Here is a 22,237-nt window from a genome sequence, read left to right as displayed (position 1 = left end):
CCTGCCGCCAACAGCCCTGTTGCCTGGCAACTCCCCAGACAGCTTTTCTCCAAAAGGCGAGAACTCCTGTCTGCTCTGCTGCGATAGAGAGCCAAGCCTAATAAGCATTATATCTCATTTTGTCTTATCATTTAGTTGTTAGTGACATAAGTTTGCTCGGAGCTGCGACTATGCAAAGCGCGCCGATGCAGAATGCGTCTCTCGTAGTGAATGAATAAAATGATTTGCAAGAAGTGTGACTTCCTGGAGCATTGTTGTTGGAATAAGAGGCTGCTCAGCCAAAAACACAAATATACAAAAATGACAAAGATGCTGGAGTACGATGGAGTAAAGCTGTTCTGTAGAAAAGCTCTCAAGAGGTCTGACAACATAGATCAAACAAAACAACTTAAATCAAAGGTTCGTAATGAATATCTGACATTTAGGTTCATTTTTGTCTATTCAAGCTCGTCTCTGAATCCTTTACATCCTTTACACTGAGCACAGCTGCATTGGTCGATAAATTAAAGTAAAAAATCAGGAAACTAAGATACTTGCACTTTGCCACATCTGTGCGTATTTAAATGTTGCCGCAAACAGTGCACTGCAACTTCATCACAGAAGCGGAACACAAGAGATACATAGAACGTATGCCAAGAGGCATTAATGGAGATGCTACATAATTCAGCTGCTGATTTGTACAAGTATAATAACACCATAAATTCCGAGGAGTTAGACAGTAAATGCTGTGAAATTACATCATACATCACCTGTTATGTCGTGTTATCGAATTAAAATAATGTCTTAATCGATCTTAACAACTTGTCAGCGGTCTTTTCTAAAACGGAATGTAACATCGCTGACTTTATCTGCTGGTGTAATCAGCATTTGTCTTTCATGGGCGGCCGTTACGTAAATGTCTCAAGGCTTAGTCTTTACAGGCTGTTTACTGCTTGTGGATATTTGACATCAGAAGAACAAGGAGAAGGAGTGGAAAGTTAGATCAAAGGAGACTCATTGTTAGTTTTTCACAGGCTTCATCAGATAATTTAAAACGTATTTTGCTGCTCTTCTTCTCCCGTTAGTAAAGCCCCGGTAATTTTAGGATTTTGTTTCAATATAGGTCTGACAGTACATAATTACAAAAATTGCTGAAAATGCTTCAAAAATGTTGTCTTCTGTAAAAAAAAAAAAAAAAAAGGAAAAAAATGTATTTCACTCAAGCATTGTTTGTATCGTGCATACAAATACTGCCCTTCTCTGCGATGTAGTCAGCAGGTTGCACATTGCTTGTTTTCATTGTTTAAAAACCGCATTACTTCCCATGACCGGAGATGAAACCAGTAACCTGCTACTGCCCTGCGACTTGGCAAAAACCAGGACATCTCATGCATAAGGGATGCACAGATATTCTCATGCTCACAGCATTACTAAGCTAAAAATAAAATGAAAGTAGAAGCTCCCTGTAGCTGCACGATGAAAATCTTAGGATTCCTTTTCCTAATTGTGGTTCCATGTAGAAAAAAAGATGAAAAAAAAAGCCTTTCTGTGCGTCATCTCCTGTCCCACTTTCCCGAGTGTCTACCTCTGATGGCTTTTAAAGCAGAAACCCCGTTCCATCAGTCCTTCACCTAAAGCTAACAAGAATCCAAAACTCAAGTCCCAGAATATTCTCAGACGTTTGCGACATGAACCACGCGGCTGCCACGGAAACTCTCAGAAGGGGTACGAGAGTGCTTTGACAAAGTGTGTGAACTCCCTGCCACCGAAGCGATCCTCAGTCTTCAGTATGTTTCTGTTTTGCGACATCAGAAGTTTTGAAGATTGTGGAGAAGTTGTTGTGGGGGGAGGGAAGGGTTGTGTCTGGTATTTTCTTTTTATTTCTTTTTTTTTTGCAAACCGTTTGCAATGTTTAACTAACTGCATATGTAATCCTGTGCAGAGCTGAACATTTGAAACAGAAAGAGCAGTGAAGAGAAGCTGAGTAGGGAACACCGTGGAAGTTGTATTTCTACGATAGAGGCATGGGAATAAAAGCTAGGAAACTGTACTATGATATAACTCGCCAAGGATACCCAGAAATGATGTGTTATGGGCCCATTTTCTTTTCTTTTCTTTCTTTCGGGTGAGTCAGGGCACCTCTTTAAGCACCAATTTCCCATTTTAAGCCATCATCCTATAGAGAACCACTAATATAAATTCATCAAGGTCATGAAGGGAGGCATGGATAGCTGTAATCTCCATTAATGCGAGCTGAATGGAGAATATTCATGTCAGAATGACAAGTGCACAAGGTATTTTGGGGTGTGTAGGTAGGTGTGCATTTATGAATGGTTGAGAGCATTAATAAAAAGTACAGTGTCATAGGTATGAGGATGGAAACGAGGCAATCTTTTCAGTGTATTTCTTTTCCCTTTGTTTACTCTTCTTTTTTTGTTTCCCAGGAATTTCGATTATAGACTACGTTTTGTGAAAAATGTTATTGGGTTTGCTTATACACACATACGCTCACACACCATCTGCTGAGACATTAGACATGTCTAATTGCGAATACTAAACATGCACAAACCTGGAGAGCATCATGGCATTGTGCCCGGCCTCGCCCCAGGTGTCTCACAGTTGATATATTAGAGTGGCCTCAGATGAGTCCATGCAGCCAAGCTAATGCTCTTATTAAAGGCTTTTCAAAGGTAGCGAGAGGGGAAAAAGGGAAAGGGGAGGTGACGTGTTTTAGCGTATTAATATCCACCACAGGTGCTAATTTGCTCTGCAAGTCACTCGTGTCATGAGCTGTGGCGAAAGACAAGTGGAAGCGAAGAGAAAGCTGGAAGGAACGGAGAGACGATGGCAGGATTAAGAGATAGCGTGACGGAGACTGAGTGAGAAACAAGAAAGAAAGGAGGAGGTGTAAATCACATTAATGAATAAGCTTCATTAGTTGTGCCCATTAGCATCCTAAGCACAGATTAATTTAACTTTAGCTGACTTTGGAGAGGCCCAGTGGCCGTGATGGGGAAACAGTTTGATTTCACACCTGGATAGCTGATCACAGACACCCTGAATTTGCAGGAGCACTGGATAGTCTGTATTTCCTTTGTGAAATAAGCCACAAAGCGAAAACTAATGTGAGAACAGCCGAAAGGCTCACTGAGGGCTTTCTTTATTTAGAGCTTATTTAGAGTGTTTCTCTGTTGGTTTTATCATTTCTTCCAGTGACAGTGTTTGTCAATGCAATAGCAAAGTGGGTGGCACTCGCCTTGCCGTCACAGTTAAATGTTGTCTTCCAACATGTCGGGTTAATGTTTTGAAGGAACCAAAACAGCAATCTTTTCCTACTCATAACCAGGCGGTTATGAGTTAACAGCAATGTTTCGATCTCTGGGATGAGAATGGTACTTTTGTGGGAACTGTACTCAGTTTTTTTTTTCTTGTCTGTTTGTTGTTTTGTCAACAGGCCGACCCCCAAGGCCGAGACATTGCCATCCGACCCTTCTTGGAGCACTGTGAGAACACCCACATGACCATTTGGCTGGGCATCGTCTATGCCTACAAGGGGCTACTAATGGTGAGAAAACAGGATTTTGTCAAATGTAAAGATTGATCTGCAGATGTGTCTGCTGATGTGGCTTGGATTTTCATTTGCAATCTATCTCTAGTGTATACTTTACATTTACCAACAAGTCTATATAAAACACCTTTTAATCAGGAAAAACAAAGCAAAGTGCAGAAGGAACAAGAGTCCCTCTTCCATTTTGGACAGACATGCAATAGATGATTGGGACAAACACACAATTTTTGTAATTTTGCTTTTGTACGCCACAACACTGGATTGTTCCTCAAACAATTAACATGTGATTGAAGTGCAGACTTTCAGCTTTATTTTGATTTTTTTCCCTAAAACTTTAGCTGAATATTTTGGAGGATCAGGAAGGACCCTTCTCTCCAATACAAAGACCTGGAAAGAAAACAATTTTCAATAACACAGGAGAAGCTTTGATTAAAAAAGGGGAAAAAAATGAGAGTGGATAATGGCTTCCTTTTTTCCTGACTTTATACTTTCCTTAACAGTTTCAGAAAACAAATATGACAGATTTTCTCATCTAACTCTTGAGAAGCTGAATGAAAGCACGCAGTTTGCAATATGTCAAGCTACTTGTTTCATTTGCACTTGTATGAGTTTATGGTATGACTGCCTCTTTTTCTAACTGCTACTGATTTAACACTTACAGACATTAAAGTAAATTTCTGTTTGTTTGTTTTTTGTTTTTGTTTTTTGGATCAGCGATATTGAGTTACTTTAGACTAAATGGTTTTCCTCAGTGATTTCATTTGAAAAATCTGTGTTACTTTAAGCTCATCAGCAGAGCTTCAAACTCTGAATGTGTAGTTATTATCATAGCTAGATAATATGTGCTTTAAAATCTCCACGAAGAAGGAGAAACTGTATAATGCCTGCCACAAAAAGAGAGACACTGAAGATAGACCATTAAAGATAAGTGTGCTGCACATGTCCAGCTATACAAACACACAGTCAAACATTCATTCCAAATGGAAAAACAAGACCCAAAAATATTGGGAAAAAGCTTAAAGAAAAAGCTAACCTTTAAAACAAACCACAGATTCTGCTGATCTAATTCAGCTGTTACAAAGTTTAAGAAAACCTCTGTGGTCACCTCTAGTTTTAAAGTAAGAGCTTGGAACAGTTAAAAGACTCTGATCGAATAATCGATGAGGCCAACTGCTGGAATAAGGTCTCAGCAGGTCTGCCTTATAGCAAGGAGCCTGGCTATGAAGGGCTTTGTATGCTATTAATAACATTTTAAAGGGAATTCTGAATTTCCACGGAAGCCAGTGAAGGGCAGTAAGGATAGGAGTGATGTGCGAGGGCTGAATAATTTTTTTTAGCAGCCTAGCTGCTGCATTTTGGACCAGTTAAAAATGGGCTAGGGCTTGCTGAAGGACGCATGTGAAAAGGGAGTGAGTTGCAATAATCAAGACTGAAGAAAATGAAAGCATGTACTAAATGTTCCTCATTATTAGGTGTTAGTAAAAGCTAGATTCTGGTGATGTATGACTCATCTTAAGCAGATTGAAAGAATAAAGAGTAGCCTGGCTAAAAATACTACCTAAAAGTTTCCAAAAAAGGAAAGATGGAAGGAATGAGGAGATGTTAGAGGAATAAGCCAAGAGACTTTCATGTAAAATAATAAGACAGGAACAAAGAAGTTTAGCAGTACAGAAAGTTAAAGTGATGTAATTGACAGGAGCCGTCAACTCCGCGAGGCACCGAGAGGTACAGCGCAACACCAAAACGTTTATGGCTTGAGTCATCCCTGCTTTTACATGCATGCAAACTCACATATGGACACATACAAGTACATTGCAGCCGTATCTGACATCCACATGCTCGCACACCTCAGGTGCACTAAGCCTCGATGACTGCTCTATTAATTCTTCTGCTTGTCATTCCACAAACTCTGATTTAGACTTTGAATAAGCAGGCAGGCCATCTTACACAGCTCACTGTGAATTATTCAGCAGTCTGCTGCTGCTGCAACAAACAATTCACTCGCACATAAAATTTTCCAGACGTGAAACTAACTGCTGTCTCTTTAGATTGTATCTCAGCCCTTTACCACGTCATCATATAATGAAGTTTATTTTTGTCTGCTTTCAGCTAAGTGAAATTACACAACCCCCACTCCATTAGTGTTTAGCATGAACAATCAGAAATAAATTAAGAATGAATAATTCTTCTGAAAGACCTCAGACAGAAATGTAAACAAGCAGGAGGAAAATGAGAGCTGCTTAAACGTCACTGATGGAGAAAGACAAGTCCAGACTTTCTATGACCAAAGTCATTCATTTGTTCTCAGAGCTTTGTGTGATCTTCTCTTAAACATAACTCATATTCTTCCTTTTCTCTTCTCTTACAGCTGTTTGGGTGCTTTCTGGCATGGGAGACCAGGAATGTGAGCATTCCCGCTCTGAACGATAGCAAATATATCGGAATGAGCGTGTACAACGTCGGCATCATGTGCATCATTGGCGCCGCGGTGTCTTTTCTGACGAGGGACCAGCCCAATGTCCAGTTCTGCATTGTAGCGCTGGTGATCATCTTTTGTAGCACCATCACGCTCTGTCTGGTCTTCGTTCCCAAGGTCAGTTTTTATAGGACAGAGAGGGTGTGTGTGTGTGAGCGTGGCTGAAAGACTCTGCAATGACATAAACTAGAGCTTTTAATTATCACTCAGCTAAGTCCTGAAAGCTGAAAACGCAGCGTAAACAGTTAGGTGTTGATTTTTTTTGCACTCCTGCAATTTTAGAGTGCGAGAGTGCAGCTGTGACTAATGCCCATAACTCCACTTTCAGCTAATTACGATGAGAACAAACCCAGACGCAGCCACCCAGAACCGCAGATTAAAGTTCACCCAGAATCAGAAGAAAGAAGACTCCAAGACCTCCACCTCAGTCACCAGCGTCAACCAAGCCAACACTTCTCGACTGGACGGCCTTCAGACTGATAACCACCGCCTCCGTATGAGGATAACAGAGGTCAGCCAGTTACAGCTTCTTTGTTTTCATCTTTTAACCATTCATCACCTTTAAGGACAGCGATGCAGTGGGCACAAAGAGTAAATGTTCTGTTACACTGACACAGAGTGTCATTTAAAAAAGATTTCTTTGACGATTTCTTCATCATTTTGGCAAAGTAGCATTTGCAGCAGTCAGTCACACCCAGACAAACCTTAATTTAGGTTCATTTCTGGCTGATAACCTCACAGTGTGTAAGCTAGGCTGTCTGTGGATAATTAATGAAACCTTGGTGTGAAACAATAGTTAAGTGATGGGTGAGAATGTACTTACTTTAAGTGATCAACTGTAATACTCAATGAACTAACAGAAGATTTTTTTCTGGGTAAAAAGTTGGACAAAGAGCTGGAGGAAGTGACCATGCAGCTGCAGGACACGCCGGAGAAAACTCCCTACATTAAACAGAACCATTATTCGGATGCCAATAACATTCTCAGCATACGCAACTTTACAGATGGCAAAGGTGAGATACTCGCTGCATGCTTTCATTTAGCCCTGGTCAACTACTGCCATACTGTTTTTATAGCTCTGTTTTTATATCTGTCTGACAATAAGCATTTGAGGCACATGGGAAATATTCCATATTAGTGAAAAATTGTTTCACTCACAGAACCATCTGTAGCAGGGGTGTCAAACCTAAAGCCAAGCAGCCAGAATCGTCCCTGATCCAGCCCACCGGACATTTTTGGAAAGTGTAAATGGGGGCATGTTTTTTTTTTTTAATTTTACAGCTTCTCCTAACAATAATGACCTTGCACACAGCCATTCATACTACAGTAATGAGCTTTTGTTACTATTAACTGTAGAAATATTATTTTTTAAATGTGTCCACAGTAAAATGAATGATTAAATAAATGAATAAATAAAATAGGGCGTTTTATAAGAATTTACAAAAAATCTCTGCTTTATGATTACAGGACAGTTTGAGCAATGAGTTACCAAAACAGTTTATGTAATTTACACTGCAAAAAGTCATGCTGACAGATTTCTTTGATTTACTACGGCAGCCTTTTTTTATCATGTAAAAAAAACTGAGGTGCGCTGAGATGAAAGTGCATCACTTTTTCATATATTGAGAAATCTCAGAGATTGAATGTGCAGTTAAACGACTTTTCAGTGACAGAAAGTGGAGTTTGAGCGTTCTGGCCTATTTAGGATCAACTTAGGCTCTATGCATCCGATGATGTGAAATGAGTTTGACATCCCTAATCTGTAAATTACTTTAAGTGGCCACGCCTCTTTACACAGTGGTGCCACTATAGTGCATGAACTGGTTAGTTATTTAAAAAAATGAACATTAATCATGAAGCAGGAAATAAGCTATAGAGATCAAAACTGCTTTTGTTTATTTCTGTTGTAATTTATGCACTTTGAAATCATGTTGTGATCGTGCACTGTGCTAGTATCATTTTGTGGTTCCGTTGTGTTTCACATTAGCGAGTGTAATTTACATTTTAGTGGTTTGTATCACAATTTCAGGACTATCATAAAATCCTGAACTGGCTTCAGTTTCAAAGTAATCCTCACATACGTTATCTAATACTAATTCTTTGCCACCGTTACGGTGCATTTCCATATTCAGTGGTTTTAGTAAAGGATTTTAATTCTGCTTTCAGAGCAGCTGGATGAAGGAATATCTTTCTTTTTTTCCCATTGCTGGAGCACCTGTCAGCAGGAGGGACACAGGAGCATCTGTGACGTCTGTAATGAGATTAGCTACAGCACCTCAGTACACGTATGCTCCACTGCTGTTTGTCAAATTTAGCACATATTGTAGTCACACGTCATTCTCGCCTCACTTTCAAACCCTGGTGTACACTCGGCTTTATACCTAATTATTTCTTGTTTGGGGCGTAGTTTAGTGTCTGTGAAACAAAGTCGAGAACCAGATAAGAGTAAAGAAAAGTTTGGGAGCAGGTGAGGTGAGTCATCATCGGGCGAGACTAGTTTATGGAAACACGAAGAGCAAATCCTAATTTGCTGAAATATAAAGATGCATGTCCCATCAGTCCTCCAAACTTCTGCCTGTGCTGTTTAAACGATGCATGTATGGCAGACATTATGAAGTCTGCTGCCTCAAATTGAATCAGCGAATCGTTACAGCCCAGCAGCGTCGCTTTGCATTAGGCACCATTTTAAGAGTCGCAGAGTGACGCTGATGTACAGCAGCCGGATCCAGCGTGTCTGCTGCACACGCCAGCACAAAGCTGCTCTCAGGGGTGTCTAATGGATCTGTCTGAGCTCGGGAAGGTAAAAGAGCACAACAGCTGCGCTCATTCTGCCAATTGGGAGCAGAGCGTGTTGGAATTGTTCCTCATCTGTGAAAGTTCATAGTTACGCAGTGAACTGATGGCTGTTAATGAGCACATTCACACAGAAATGTGTGCAATGCTTCTTTTTGTGTGTTTTAGCGTATTCTCTGCCCCTGCCTTTTGTGTTTGTGCTAAAATAAGTGTACTCCCTCCTGTCTGAAACTAAATATAGTTTGGCTTTAAAATTACTTTAAGTTATTTATTGATATTATATGACAGTGCCGAGGATACAAGGATAGATTTTATATAGATATGTGATTGTGGCTGTTGAATATGGAGCTGTCAGGCAGGAGGAAAAGAAGATCACAGAGGAGATTCATGGATGTATATAAGGATGGCTTTGGCTATAGCAATTTTATTTATGTAGCACATTTATTTGAAAACAGCAAACTACAACAAAGCAAAGACAATCAAGCTTGGGTCAAAAAAAGTTTTGATTCTGTTTTTGAAAGTATGCAGAGATGTAGCTTGTTTCAGAGGTGGGGTGAGATGGAGGCAAATGGTCTGCTGTGGTGATCCCTAAAGGGAGCACCTGGAAGAAAAACACTAGTGGTGGCAGAGATGAAGCAGGTGGAGACCTGGACAAAGATCTCTGGTGGTAATGGGGTGGAGGTGGGTCACACAAATGAGACTGAACAACAGCCAGGACAGAGGCTGATTGGTTCACAGAAAGTTACCCAAAAAATGATTGGGCCAGTGTGATGATGACAGAGTTGAGTTTGACAGTGATGTAAGGAATAGAGTAGCAGCTTGAACACCCAGGAATTCAGGCAGATGAGTGGATACAGTGTGAATCTTCCTTACTGAGCTTATTTTAGTTTGTCTATTTTAGCATGCGTGGTTTCAAAGGTCAAATCAATGGATCCCACAGTGTAGTTCAATTCATTAAAAAATGCATCATTTTACCTGTTGTTTTACACTTGCTGAGGAAAAAAGATCTGTCGAAAGTGGAGGCAGCAGCTGGCAGCTGACATCAGGTTCAGTGTAATGAAGTAAAATTCAGATTGTGTGGGCTCATAAAACTGGGTCTATTTTAAGACACAGCCTTTTCTAGTGCTTCCTCGCTTATATCGTCAAAGGAGCCCAATAAATTAGATATGTCAAAGAAGATGCAGGTTATTGGAAATAATTTCTTTTAAACCTTTCAAAAATTAAAAGATGATCTAAGTATATATGAAAAAATAGTTTTCTCTAAATGAGAAAATATTTTTATGTTTGGGCTACAACGTATCAGCTGCTGCGTTGCTGAAATTCTCTCTTATGGAGACAATAAGAAAGAGAGAGCGCGCATAAGGCGCTGCTCACAAATGTCAGCCTGACACACGTTCTGACAATAAAATCACAGGTAGTTAAGCTTCCTTTAAAGATCATCGGCACATAAACTTTTCCCAGCTTCATTCTACTTATGCTTGACGGTCATCATCATCATCACCACTGGCTTCTAACTGTAGTCATCAGTATTCATAAGAGAGCTGGTCTAAATGTATTGGGGGCTGTGAATGAGTGGCTGTTATAAGGGAAGAATGCTGTGTCAACAGCGATTACACTCACTCACAAAGGGTGAGACGCGACACTCCACCTCTCCCTCGCTCTAGCTGTCTTCATGAATATGTAGAAGCACATGGCGATGCTGGAGAACACCAGGAGATTACAGTTAAGGTGCGGTTTTCTGACAGGTTGACAGCCATGGCCTGATTTTAGCATGATAAGTTAAATGCTGTTATGTATAGATTAACAACACTGAAAGAAAGACAAAATCTTTTATACTTTACAGTGTTTTTGTTTTGTTTTTTTACTTGTGGAATATTTGCGAATTTTCAGGCTTTAAATGCCATTAAATTATTTTTTCATTGAAACGTTTTCTTGCCCTATGATAGGACGGTACACAAGGAGAACTTGCTTTTCACCTCACAAGATCCATATATTCCCGTTTGAATTAATTCTGCCCAGGTTTAAAAACATTAGATATACATTTTCTTTCTCTTCCAGTCCCGTTTAAGAAAGAAGACGGCTCATGTGGTGCTACTTAATGCAGCGGGAGTGTTTTTCTCCCTGTTGTAAAGAGATAGCCTTAGATTACTGGCACTCACAAACAGTAATGTTTTGGTGGCTGTGTTTTTTGTGTTAGAGCACTTAAGCCTCAGTCCTCAGGGCCAGTGGTTTGAATCCTGGCATCTTCAGCTGGTGACTCAGTGCACTTGTTCTGTTGTGATATCACCCAGTCCCCACTTCTGAAATGAATCTGGTCCAAGTGTTAGTGTCCACTTTCAAAGTTTGAGCAAAACAGGTTTGTTTTTTGCATCTCTGTCCAAAACATAGTCTGACTTGTGTAATTTGTCTAGCATGCAGATAGTTGAGCGAGACATTTTTGACTAGTTTTTTTAGCCATTTTCACCTGCTCCTTTTGAACTAATCTGTAACGCTAGTCTGCACATCATGCGAAGGCGGTCTCTTCATACTGAATGTCAACACACTTGGTTTAACTTCTTAGTGTGAATGAAGCATATGCAGTGAGCATGCACATCTGAGCTGACATGATCCTTCACAGACTAACTTTGCTAGGTGTGTGTTGACATACCACACACCTAGCATTAGCTGATTTATTTGCATTTGTTGCTATTTTTTGCACGGTTGGAAAGCCCAATGTCAGGATTGAAGGCCAATGCCTTATTTGAAATCCTGGTCATTTTCAACTTACACTGACAAAATATGACAGTCCAGGTGACAGCCTGCAATTTTCTTTATTGTCTACACATGTTTTCATGCAGATGGAGAAAAGTCGATACTGAAGAACCACCTAGAGCAGAAACCACAGGCGCAGTGGGGCTCCATGGATCCTTCCAGAATAAACAGAGGTCCTCTCGAGGATATCAACTCACCAGAACAGTGAGATCTCCCATTTCCTTAGCCCCTCTACTCCCGTGTCTCTCCCCCTTTTTCCCTCTGTCTTGTCAGCTTTCTCATCAGACGACATGTCACATGTAGCACAACCACCAGCAGCTCTCAGGCGGTTGCTCTGGCAACAGAGCCTTGTGAAAGCATGGACTGGCCCTCTACTTTTCTCTCCCACGCAACGCACATACCATCAACCACCAACATGCATATCACCTCACAGAGTGCAAGTGTATTCTCCAAGTATGCTGAACGTCCTGCAGCTTACTTACAGCCGGACACACAAAAACACACATGTCCATTTTGCATGCATATACACACAGGTAATTGATTTGTTTTCTCAACTTTTAAAGGAAGATGAACTCTCAGAACATTCAAATGCAGATCTGCATTCACTTATTATTCATAAGGCAGCAAAGCTGAGGGATGTCAACTTCATCAAGGGGGGGGGGGACACTTCATGCATCATTGAGAAGTTTCCCTCCCACACACGTTTAACCAGAACCAGGAGAAGAATGCAGGATGTAGAGGGATGGATGGATGAAGAAAGCGGAGACAAGAGGCAAGGAGGATACAATGCAGAGGAGAGGGCAGTTACACAGGGAAGATGTTTAAAGAGAAAAAATATGTTTAGATAGAAAAGAAAGGCAGAGATAAGAAGGAGGGGAGAAAGAAGAAGGTAGAGACTCGCAGAGGCTTATGTAACCACTGATTTACAGCTCGCATTGGAAGCAGCTCTGAAAATAGACAGGGAGGAGAACAGAAGTAAAGGAACACTTGGAGCTGTTCCCATGCCACATGAATGTTTGATCACATGGAGGGAAGAGAGATGAAGGGAGAGAAAGAGAAGAGAAAGAAGAGACAAATATAAACAAGTTACAAAAGAGTTATGAATAGAGAGAGATCGAGCTGTATAAATATTTTGTGGCATGAAAAATGCAGGCGTGTGTTATTGTGAAGTGTAGCACCCGTGTCCTATATGATATTCCAAAAAATATCCCGAAATTCCTTCATAAGCTGTTGTGTTTTCATCACATAAAGTAGAACGGGTCAGAATAACTGAAAAGGCCTGAGGACCATTAATATTTAAGTTTTCCTAATTAAGACATTTTACTACGTTTAATGCAGAACAAGCTTGAATCTTATTAGCCCCTCTTAATTTTTTACACAACCAAATGCTTATGTAACTTTCTTGAAAATGGCTGGCAGTGGCAATGGCTCTGGCGAGGTAGGGTGCAAACTGTCACACCAGGCGGAAGCATGAAATGTTCTTTTACGTCAGATGATCCCAGAAGCGACGGTGGAAGGAGGAACGGTGGATTAGGGGCTTAGTTAGAAGAAGAAGCTAGAGAGGAGGATGCTAAAGAATACACAGAAAACAATTAAAGAAATTGCTGAAGGCTTGTGGGAAGCTGTGCAATGCCAGATGCCAGTCTTTTATGATCCATCTTTTCTGTTCGCTATGTTCAGTTTCTCACTGTAACTTGATATGTGTGAAAGTGTGTAGCGAACATTTTAATAGTAAATCGAGCAAGACCACTGCATATGCCACTTCCAGACTGTGACAAAATTGTTGTATTGACAGCAACATCCAGCTCATATGGCCATATTGCTAAAACACAGCATTTTATTGAAGCCTTTCCAGGATCAGATCTGCCTGAAAGAGCTCCATTGCTAAAATTAATGAAAAATAAGATGCTTACTACTTAGTGAGGAATTCAATTCCGTCACTAGCTTTATGGCTAATGTGTTAATTAATTTGTGGGGGGGGAAAAACTGCTGTGGTTGGTGCTGATAACCTGGGATGAACTGAATTTAGCTCTGCATATCCCATATGATGCTCAGATAAATCATGCAAGAGGAATCACTAAAAGCAGATGAAGTGCACTGTCCGGGGCATAGCTGCGAACGCGCATTTGAACTTACAAAGACACTAATTTGCAAATGACAAATACTGACTCGGAACTCTGGCAGAGGGTCAGCAAGAGTAAAAATGGGGTAAATTCATTATTAGAAGCAAAATGATCCAGCCCTGGTTAGATTTATACAACAAAGCGATCCAACGTGATAGACAGACACAATGGTTCTCATTTATTAATATCTGTTCTTATCCCGCGCAGAAAACAGCTTACGCAAAATTACCATCAGATTTATGAAACGTATGTTCTCACCACTGTGGGTATGTCAGTAAATCAGAATCATTCTGAACCAACAGACTTGTGCAATCTGATTATTGTCTCCATACTGCTACGCCCTGATATTTCTATATACGGAAATACGTTTAACTTCAGGAAAAGACAAGAAATTGGTGACGTTGTGAGACGTCGCGAGAGAGAACCCTGCACTTCTGAGGCAAGAAAGAAACAGAAAGTCTGACTAAAGAAACTGAAACAGCTGTGTACAAAGAAAAGGCACAGCTCTACAAAGAGTTTCCATGAGATTCCAAATAGCATTTCCCCAGAGACACTCACTGTGACTCATGTGGGAGAAAAAAAAGCTTGGGCATCAAAGTTGACATGAAAAAAGGCAAACAGATTACAAGAAAAAGAAGGAAGCAGGTGGAGGACAAGGAGCGTGTGATCTGTCAGCCCGAAATAACAAATTCAAGTCAGTGGAAAAAAAATCCACATTCTTCAGCATCCATGGGATATGCAAAGAAATTATATTGTAAGTAATGACAAGAAAAGAAAGAGCAGACTGCTGACTATAACATAATACTTCAGTAAATGTGCTGTAATCACTGACATTGTTCCTTTCCTTCTCTATCTGCAGCATACAGCGTCGACTGTCTTTGCAGCTGCCCATCCTCCATCATGCCTACTTACCTTCCATAGGAGGGGTAGATGCTAGCTGCACCAGCCCTAATGGCAGCCCTGGTTCGAGCCCAAGGCACAGACACATGCCCCCCTCCTACCGGGTAATGGTCTCTGGCCTGTGAGCTTCATTCACTCCCCCACCTGGCTCTTTGCAGAGGAGACATATGTGATTCTTTTTTTCTACAATAGACTGATATCATCAGCGTAAGTGCGTATTTTGTCTCGGATCAAGGAGGACAGGGAGAGAAGGGAGGGGGGGAGGGGGGTTCACTCTTCATACCTCTTCACCTTGATCTTCTTGTAAACTGATATCCTCAGTCAGGATGGGGTATGAGGAGACAAAGTGAGCACTGGATGACCCTTAAAAACTCCTTTAATTAACATCCCCTTGTCCATTTGCCCCCCCCCCCACCTGCCTAGGCATATACACATATGCACAGTCAAACACAGATAGGCTATATACAAATACACACACATGCACAAATATAGCGACACCCCAATAGCTGTGGTGGACCAACCCTAATGATGTGTAGCCTTATCTGCTTCAGAGGGGATTGTCTGTTTCTGTTCCTAATCTGTTGTATGTATGTGCTCGCAGCAACACGTGAGTTTGTCATCTAACTTGAGTATTTCACTGCTTCAGTGACTGGATAATGGTTTGGAGATGAGGAATCTGCAACAACCAACAAAAGGAAATCATCAAATTTACTGCTTTACCCTTTCCCAATCTTGTCCAGACATGTAAATATCATCATTTTTAACATTGATGTACTGTAAGCTTTGTATATGCTGTGAATGGACAATTAAGTTGGTTCTAAGCGTGAGGCTTATAACAGAGGCAGGTAGGCATGACAATTTCAGATGAAAAGCGTATAAAACATGGCATCCTACAAATTAGACATATGTATGAGAGATATAGATTTTTGTGTAACTGTTAATCAATTAGCTTGTGGGCAGCAAAGTAAGATACATCAAAGTCTGAGTCACCAAATATGAAAATGCACCAGTGCCCATTTTTCGAAATTTAAGCAACTTGGTTCTTTTTTTAATTTTTATTTTGTTTTTTCCACTTTGCTTATCTGTACCGCTGTTTTTTGTTTTTATCAGAGATTTCACATCAGACTTTGCATAAGCCTTCATATTTTACAGTCTGCTCAATATGTCTTCAGAAAGCATGTTATACAGAATATCAGTGCTATGCCTTTTAAAAAACGTCTCAAAGGCTGCGTATGTTAGAAAATAGAACGCCATGAGAGTGTTCCACAGATGTCTTTTATGTGTGTTAATACGCCAAGAAGTGCACACACAAAGACACGCTCATATGAGAGCGCCTCATGAGATCGGGTGCTTTTCAGACACTGCTTTAGTGACGGGCCTGGTCTTATTGATCCCCACAGATTGGTCTCCATAGACTGTTAAGATGTCCGTCCGATCTAGCCCTTACAGCTAACCGGCACAGTTAAGGGCGATGGGGGAGTCAATGGCACAAAAAAAGGCACAAGACTCTGAAATGAATAAAAAGCTGCTTTGTGAGAAGAGATCAAACTCGAGAAGTGATGGTGGAAAGGATGTAGGTTTTCCGGTTCCACAGCTAGTCTGGATTAAGCGGGCTGACCTGAATTTCCATGAGTGGTAGTAAAGACAGTAAACACAAGGGAGTCTCAAGTAATAAGCCCCTACCGACTGTAGCTTACAGTTCCAAGACGGTGATGCCGCCACTGCTGGACACAGTGATACAGCACAGACACAGGGCTTTCTTCACAGATAATATCGAGTGTCATGAAAACCCACTACACGCTTAGCAACAGTGAACATACCTCAGTTGCTATGGAAATGTAATGTTCAGTGCCGCTGAACCGCATTGAGCACAACGGTCATCGACAGTTTTTTGTAAAACTTTCCTCATGCAGGAGAAAAGCAAGCAATGACTCCGGACAAACAAAGGACTTTTTTATCGAGCGTGAGAAGGTTTGTCCTCAGCATATTGTTTCACCATTGGTGTCTTGGTTTTTAGTTTTTAAGGCGTTTGTTGAGCGCTGTGCCTGTTGTCTTATATTGTAGCCTGCAGGACCCACAGTACATACACAGTGTGGTAAATGCGCTGACCCACAACATTGGCCGCACATCTGTAAAGTGTACAACGTGTCATAGATTAATTTCAATTCCATGCCTCGGTGAATGGGACAGTTTGGGAGTACTTGGCAAATACTCCACTTCAGCTGGAGTGGATCTCTCCTGCGACCGAGTTGGAGCAAGAGACAACCAAGCAGGGACCCGCCTGCTATGGGGACATATCACGGTGACTCCCCCCCTATGAGAGCTCCTCCCCTTCCAGCCCCTGCTTAGTACAGGAGCGGGGAAAACCCTGAGCACAGATACCCAAGGAGTCACAGCTTCTCCTGCACCTTTGCCAACCAGAGAATCACGATCACTTGACAAGTGAGTGAGAGACATTGTCAGAGGGTTGGTTCTTCCTTCAGGAGATAAAACAAACCAACCGCACATTTTATATATTACATTAAATGTGATTGTGTACAATTTGCTGATACCCTGATGATGGTGTCCATGTATGGAATATTTGGTATTTGGCTTTCTCAAGACGGCATGAAATAAAATGTATAATTCACAGAGTTACCTCTGTTTTTGCAACTGTTGTGACAAATCCACTCTGTAGTTTCATCCTCTCACCTGCGATTTGGTTTTACGTGTATTTGCTCATGGATTTAGGTTCTCTTAACCTGTTTGATCAGCTCACACACGTCAATGCCAAGATTCTCAGTGGGTAAACTCGACATCATCATATCGAATATGCTACTGGTTTAGCAACAATTCACCGAGGGCAATAAAGTGAAAGTAGTAGCAAACGATCAATCTTAATAAACCACTCCTGGCATTTACCAAATTATCAAATTTCTTTTAGTCCATTCAAAAATACCAAATGCAGATCATCAGTTGTTGTTCGATATATTTTGTAAGGTGCCCTGATTTTTATTCTTTTATGAACCATTTCAATTCTTTTGAACATGAATGAAAAACTGTTCAGCAGATGCAATCGTGGAAGGTCAAGGGCTCATAAATTCCTGTAATGAATAACATCATGCTGATGATTTGTATTTGCCACAGGTCTTTTAAGTTTGAAGATCAAAGTGACATGTACGTATATATATTATATCGTTGTATGTGTCATCATCAGGGTTTCTGGAGAACACAAAACATACATGTCCAAAAATATAGTAATATGACAAATATATTAAGTGGAACAACACAGAGGTCCATACTGTTACTGTTTTGTCGGTTTGATATGTGGTATCACATGGCATTAAGTTCAATTAAGAGTTTAAAATGATAAACAAAACCTATGTTAAATGCAACATGTTTAAGAGGGGCAATAAATTGTTTTCTTATTACAGAAAGAATAGAGAACTATATATATGTATATGTAAAGATCTTTACGTACATTTTCATTTTTACATAGGAAAATGTTTCACAAAATGCCACAAGGATACTTGGAAGTCATTTTTTTTAATTTACAGTATCTGTAACTATGTTATGTACAGATGAGGTCTAGATATGAAGAAGTTGTATAAAATAAGTATCACACTTGGATCACCTGAACATTTTTGGAGCCATTAGTTGTTATGGGGGGGACTTTGGAGAAAAAAAAAACATTCTTCTTTTGTTGTCTGAATGTTATGGACAGCCTTTACTTTTCACATCATCATTAAATAAAGTGAGACCGAAAATCATGTATTGGTTGTTTTTAATCTTCGTGCATGTCTTGGATGTGGTACAATTACAGTTTTATGGCACAATTTTGATTTAAAGGCAGATCAGTGGTGAAATCAGTTTATGCTTTTAGAAATGCTAGAGATCAAAAATACAGGGTGGGCCATTTATATGGATACACCGTAATAACATGGGAATGGTTGGTGATATTAAAGTCCTGTTTGTGGCACATTAGTATATGTGAGGGGGCAAACTCCTCAAGATGGGTGGTGACCATGGTAGCCATTTAGAAGTCGGCCATCTTGGATACAACTTTTGTTTTTTCAATAGGAAGAGGGCCATGTGACACATCAAACTTATTGGTAGTGTCACAAGAAAAACAATGGTGTGCTTGGTTTCAACGTAACTTTATTCTTTCATGAGTTATTTACAAGTTTCTGACCACTTATAAAATGTGTTCAATGTGCTGCCTATTGTGTTGGATTGGATTGTGTTGTGTTGGTCAATGCAACCCTCTTCTCCCACTCTTCACACACTGATAGTAACACCGCAGGAGAAATGCCAGCACAGGCATCCAGTATCTGTAGTTTCAGGTGCTGCACATCTCGTATCTTCACACCATAGACAATTGCCTTCAGATGACCCCAAAGATAAAAGTCTAAGGGGGTCAGATCGGGAGACCTTGGGGGCCATTCAACTGGCCCACGACGACCAATCCACTTTCCAGAAAACTGTTCGCCAAGGAATGCTCGGACCTGGCACCCATAATGTGGTGGTGCACCATCTTGCTGGAAAAACTCAGGGAACATGCCAGCTTCAGTGCATAAAGAGGGAAACACATCATCATGTAGCAATTTCAAATAGCCAGTGGCCTTGAGGTTTCCATTGATGAAGAATGGACCCACTATCGTCGTACCCCATATACCACACCAAACCATCACTTTTGTTGTTCCAACAGTCTTGGAGGGATCCATCCAATGTGGGTTAGTGTCAGACCAATAGTGGTGGTTTTGTTTGTTAACTTCACCATTCACATAAAAGTTTGCCTCATCGCTGAACAAAATCTTCTGCGTGAACTGAGGGTCCTGTTCCAATTTTTGTTTTACCCATTCTGCAAATTCTGTGCGCCGATCTGGGTCATCCTCGTTGAGATGCTGCAGTAGCTGGAGTTTGTAAGGGTGCCATTTGTGAGTAGCTAATATCCGCCGAAGGGATGTTTGACTAATGCCACTCTCCAGTGACATGCGGCAAGTGCTACGCTGTGGGCTCTTGCTGAATGAAGCTAGGACAGCCACTGATGTTTCTTCATTACTGACAGTTTTCTTGCGTCCACATTCTGGACACAAATCTGCTGCAATGACCCGGTTACTGTGTTCACCAGATATCAACACAATTTCGATCCGCTCCTAACATGTTAACCTCTTCGACATGTCAATGGCTGTGAACAAAGAGAAACTTGTAAATAACTCATGAAAGAATAAAGTTACGTTGAAACCAAGCACACCATTGTTTTTCTTGTGACATTACCAATAAGTTTGATGTGTCACATGGCCCTCTTCCTATTGAAAAAAACAAAAGTTGTATCCAAGATGGCCAACTTCTAAATGGCCACCATGGTCACCACCCAGCTTGAGGAGTTTGCCCCCTCACATATACTGATGTGCCACAAACAGGACTTTAATGTCACCAACCATTCCCATTTTATTACGGTGTATCCATATAAATGGCCCACCCTGTATAATGGACTCTTCACCTCAGAGTCAAACTTGTGTATTTCTCCACTTGACCGTAGTGGTATTTATTCATTTAGCTTGAAGGTGTCAGCTATAGAAATGTCTGACACCACTCAGACAGCCAGCAATTTAAGGAGAACATGCGGCTAAACATGTCACTCCTGGTCTGATTGGGAAGGGGACCAGAGAAAACTACAGAGTCCGACATTGTTTTGGCAAATTTACACACCGATTCAATATTTATTTTATTGACGTAACTGGGTGTCATTACTGCCGACGTGAATTATAATTTTACAGAATTTACGTTTACCCTTAGCCAGCAGTTTTAAATTTCCCTCAATGTCGCCTGCTCTGGCCCCTGGAAAACAATTGGCTATGGTTGCCGGTGTCTCTAGCTTCACATGTCTGAGAATAGAATTGTCAATTACCAGAGTTTGATCCCCAGCGGGTATGTCGCCGAGTGCGGAAAAACGGTTAGACACATGGACAGGTTGGTGGTGTACCTGCAGCTTCTGTTTAAGACTATGCTTCCTCCTTACCGTCACCCAGCCGTTCTCTTTCCCCTGCTGCTTGGGGTCTGCCGGGGGCCAGCTAGCGGAGCCTACGCTACCTTCGGCTGCAACGCCTATAGGGGCCTGGCTAGCTACAGGTGTATCAAGGGTGTGAAGCCGAGTCTCCAATTCAGTAATCCTGGCCTCCAGAGCTGCAAAGAGGCTACATTTATTACAAGTATCATTACTGCTAAAGGAGGCCGAGGAGTAACTAGATATCTGACACAATGAGCAGGAAAGTGCAGGAGGAACAGGTGAAGAGGCCATGCTGCTAGCGAGTCGGCTACAAGCTAAGCTAGCGAAACAGTAAAGACACAGTGAGTAAATACTTTGGCAATAAATTAAGGAGTGAGTACACAGAGAGTGTGCTTTGTATGAAGCACATGAAGATTATACTATGAAAAAAGAAGGTATCTAAAAGTGTTTAATTAAATTGCTATGCAGATAAGCTACTCAAACACACCACTGTGTGTTGGAACAGGAACAGGGAGTGATACCCTACCACAGAGAGAGTGAACACCAAGTGACAGCCAGTGTGTAGCCACCACAAAAGACAGGATCTTCCTAAGTAGATCCTTGAGTAGCCACCTGGCCAGGAAACAATAGGTGCAAACACTGGTTGGCGACCTGTCGACCATGTACCCCGCCTCTCAACCCATGGAAGCTGGGATAGGCTCCAGACCCCTCCACACGACCGTGAATTGGACAAGCAGAAGAAGATGGATGGATGGTTTCTTTAGTTCACTCATGGCCAAGAGTGTTATTGCCAGCCGAGCTGTGATTCAGAGTAATTTCTACCTATAGACAGCAAAAGTCAAATGTTGGGTAATGAATGTGCCTTTGAAGCTAATGCTATAATTACTAATAGCTATTAACCTTATGAACAGAGCTTGTTTTCCAGAATTAAATATATATTGTTATGTACATCAGACTGTGTGAATGGTGACCCATGCAATTATGTTGCTCATAGCGTTACACTTATCAAAAATCGCTCTGATGTTCATTACATACAGAAAACAAAACCTTACTGCCTTTGCTGCACATGGTTCGGACTAGATACAAACAGAATAACTTTAATTGCTAAGAAATAAGAAATTGCTGGTATTTCTTCCATCTCCTCCAGTGAATAGTCAGTAAAATGTAAGAACTGCATGTTCATAATAAATAACTAATAAAATCTCCCCTTTACTAAGGGTGTTCAATTCGTCACAGTAGGAAAGGCATGGGGGTGAACAATTAGTTGTAATACTGTGTCAGTGAAACACTTAGCATACACAGAATTAGCAAAAAAGGCCAATATCACTGTTGTGAAGACAACTGCAGAAACCTCAGCACTGCAGATACAGCAAACATTCAATTTGATTCCAAAGCACAAGAAAGTGTGGATGTGATACACTGGCCAGTCAACATCAAGGCTCTTATTGGCATGCAAAGGGCCCAGAGTGAAATCTGCTGTCCTCAAACATGAAAGCAAAGTGCAAAGAATAAATGTACAAAGAAAAGTCTTGTACACTGAGTTTGATAAATAATTGAACCGTGAGAAGAAACCCAGTGGCACACAGGATGAAGGAGAGCGTGTTACTGACAGGGTCACAGTGTGTTTGTTTTTGCATTTGCATTTATGACTCATTTAA

At 41.0% G+C, this 22,237-nt stretch overlaps 1 protein-coding gene and 1 pseudogene across 1 annotated transcript in view; one reads left to right on the top strand and one right to left on the bottom strand.

Annotated features, from left to right (window-relative positions):
- gabbr2 (gamma-aminobutyric acid (GABA) B receptor, 2) overlaps positions 1 to 18,339 on the top strand; it is a 199,322-nt gene extending 180,983 nt beyond the window's left edge. The window contains exons 14-19 of the mRNA XM_084919402.1: positions 3,434 to 3,544; positions 5,916 to 6,140; positions 6,352 to 6,534; positions 6,907 to 7,036; positions 11,654 to 11,771; positions 14,550 to 18,339. Of these exons, the coding sequence (XP_084775528.1) occupies positions 3,434 to 3,544; positions 5,916 to 6,140; positions 6,352 to 6,534; positions 6,907 to 7,036; positions 11,654 to 11,771; positions 14,550 to 14,715 (933 nt within the window). The 3' untranslated portion in view covers positions 14,716 to 18,339. The remainder of the gene's footprint in view (positions 1 to 3,433; positions 3,545 to 5,915; positions 6,141 to 6,351; positions 6,535 to 6,906; positions 7,037 to 11,653; positions 11,772 to 14,549) is intronic.
- Positions 18,340 to 20,143: 1,804 nt separating this feature from the next.
- On the bottom strand, positions 20,144 to 20,870 carry LOC146362787 (uncharacterized; annotated as a pseudogene).
- Between the last annotated feature and the right edge of the window lie 1,367 nt (positions 20,871 to 22,237).

The sequence above is a fragment of the Perissodus microlepis genome, chromosome 22 (genome assembly GCF_051167445.1).
Source record: "Perissodus microlepis isolate ML-2025 ecotype Zambia chromosome 22, ASM5116744v1, whole genome shotgun sequence".
In the NCBI taxonomy this organism is placed as follows: domain Eukaryota; kingdom Metazoa; phylum Chordata; class Actinopteri; order Cichliformes; family Cichlidae; genus Perissodus; species Perissodus microlepis.
This window is presented reverse-complemented; position numbering and strand designations above follow the sequence as displayed.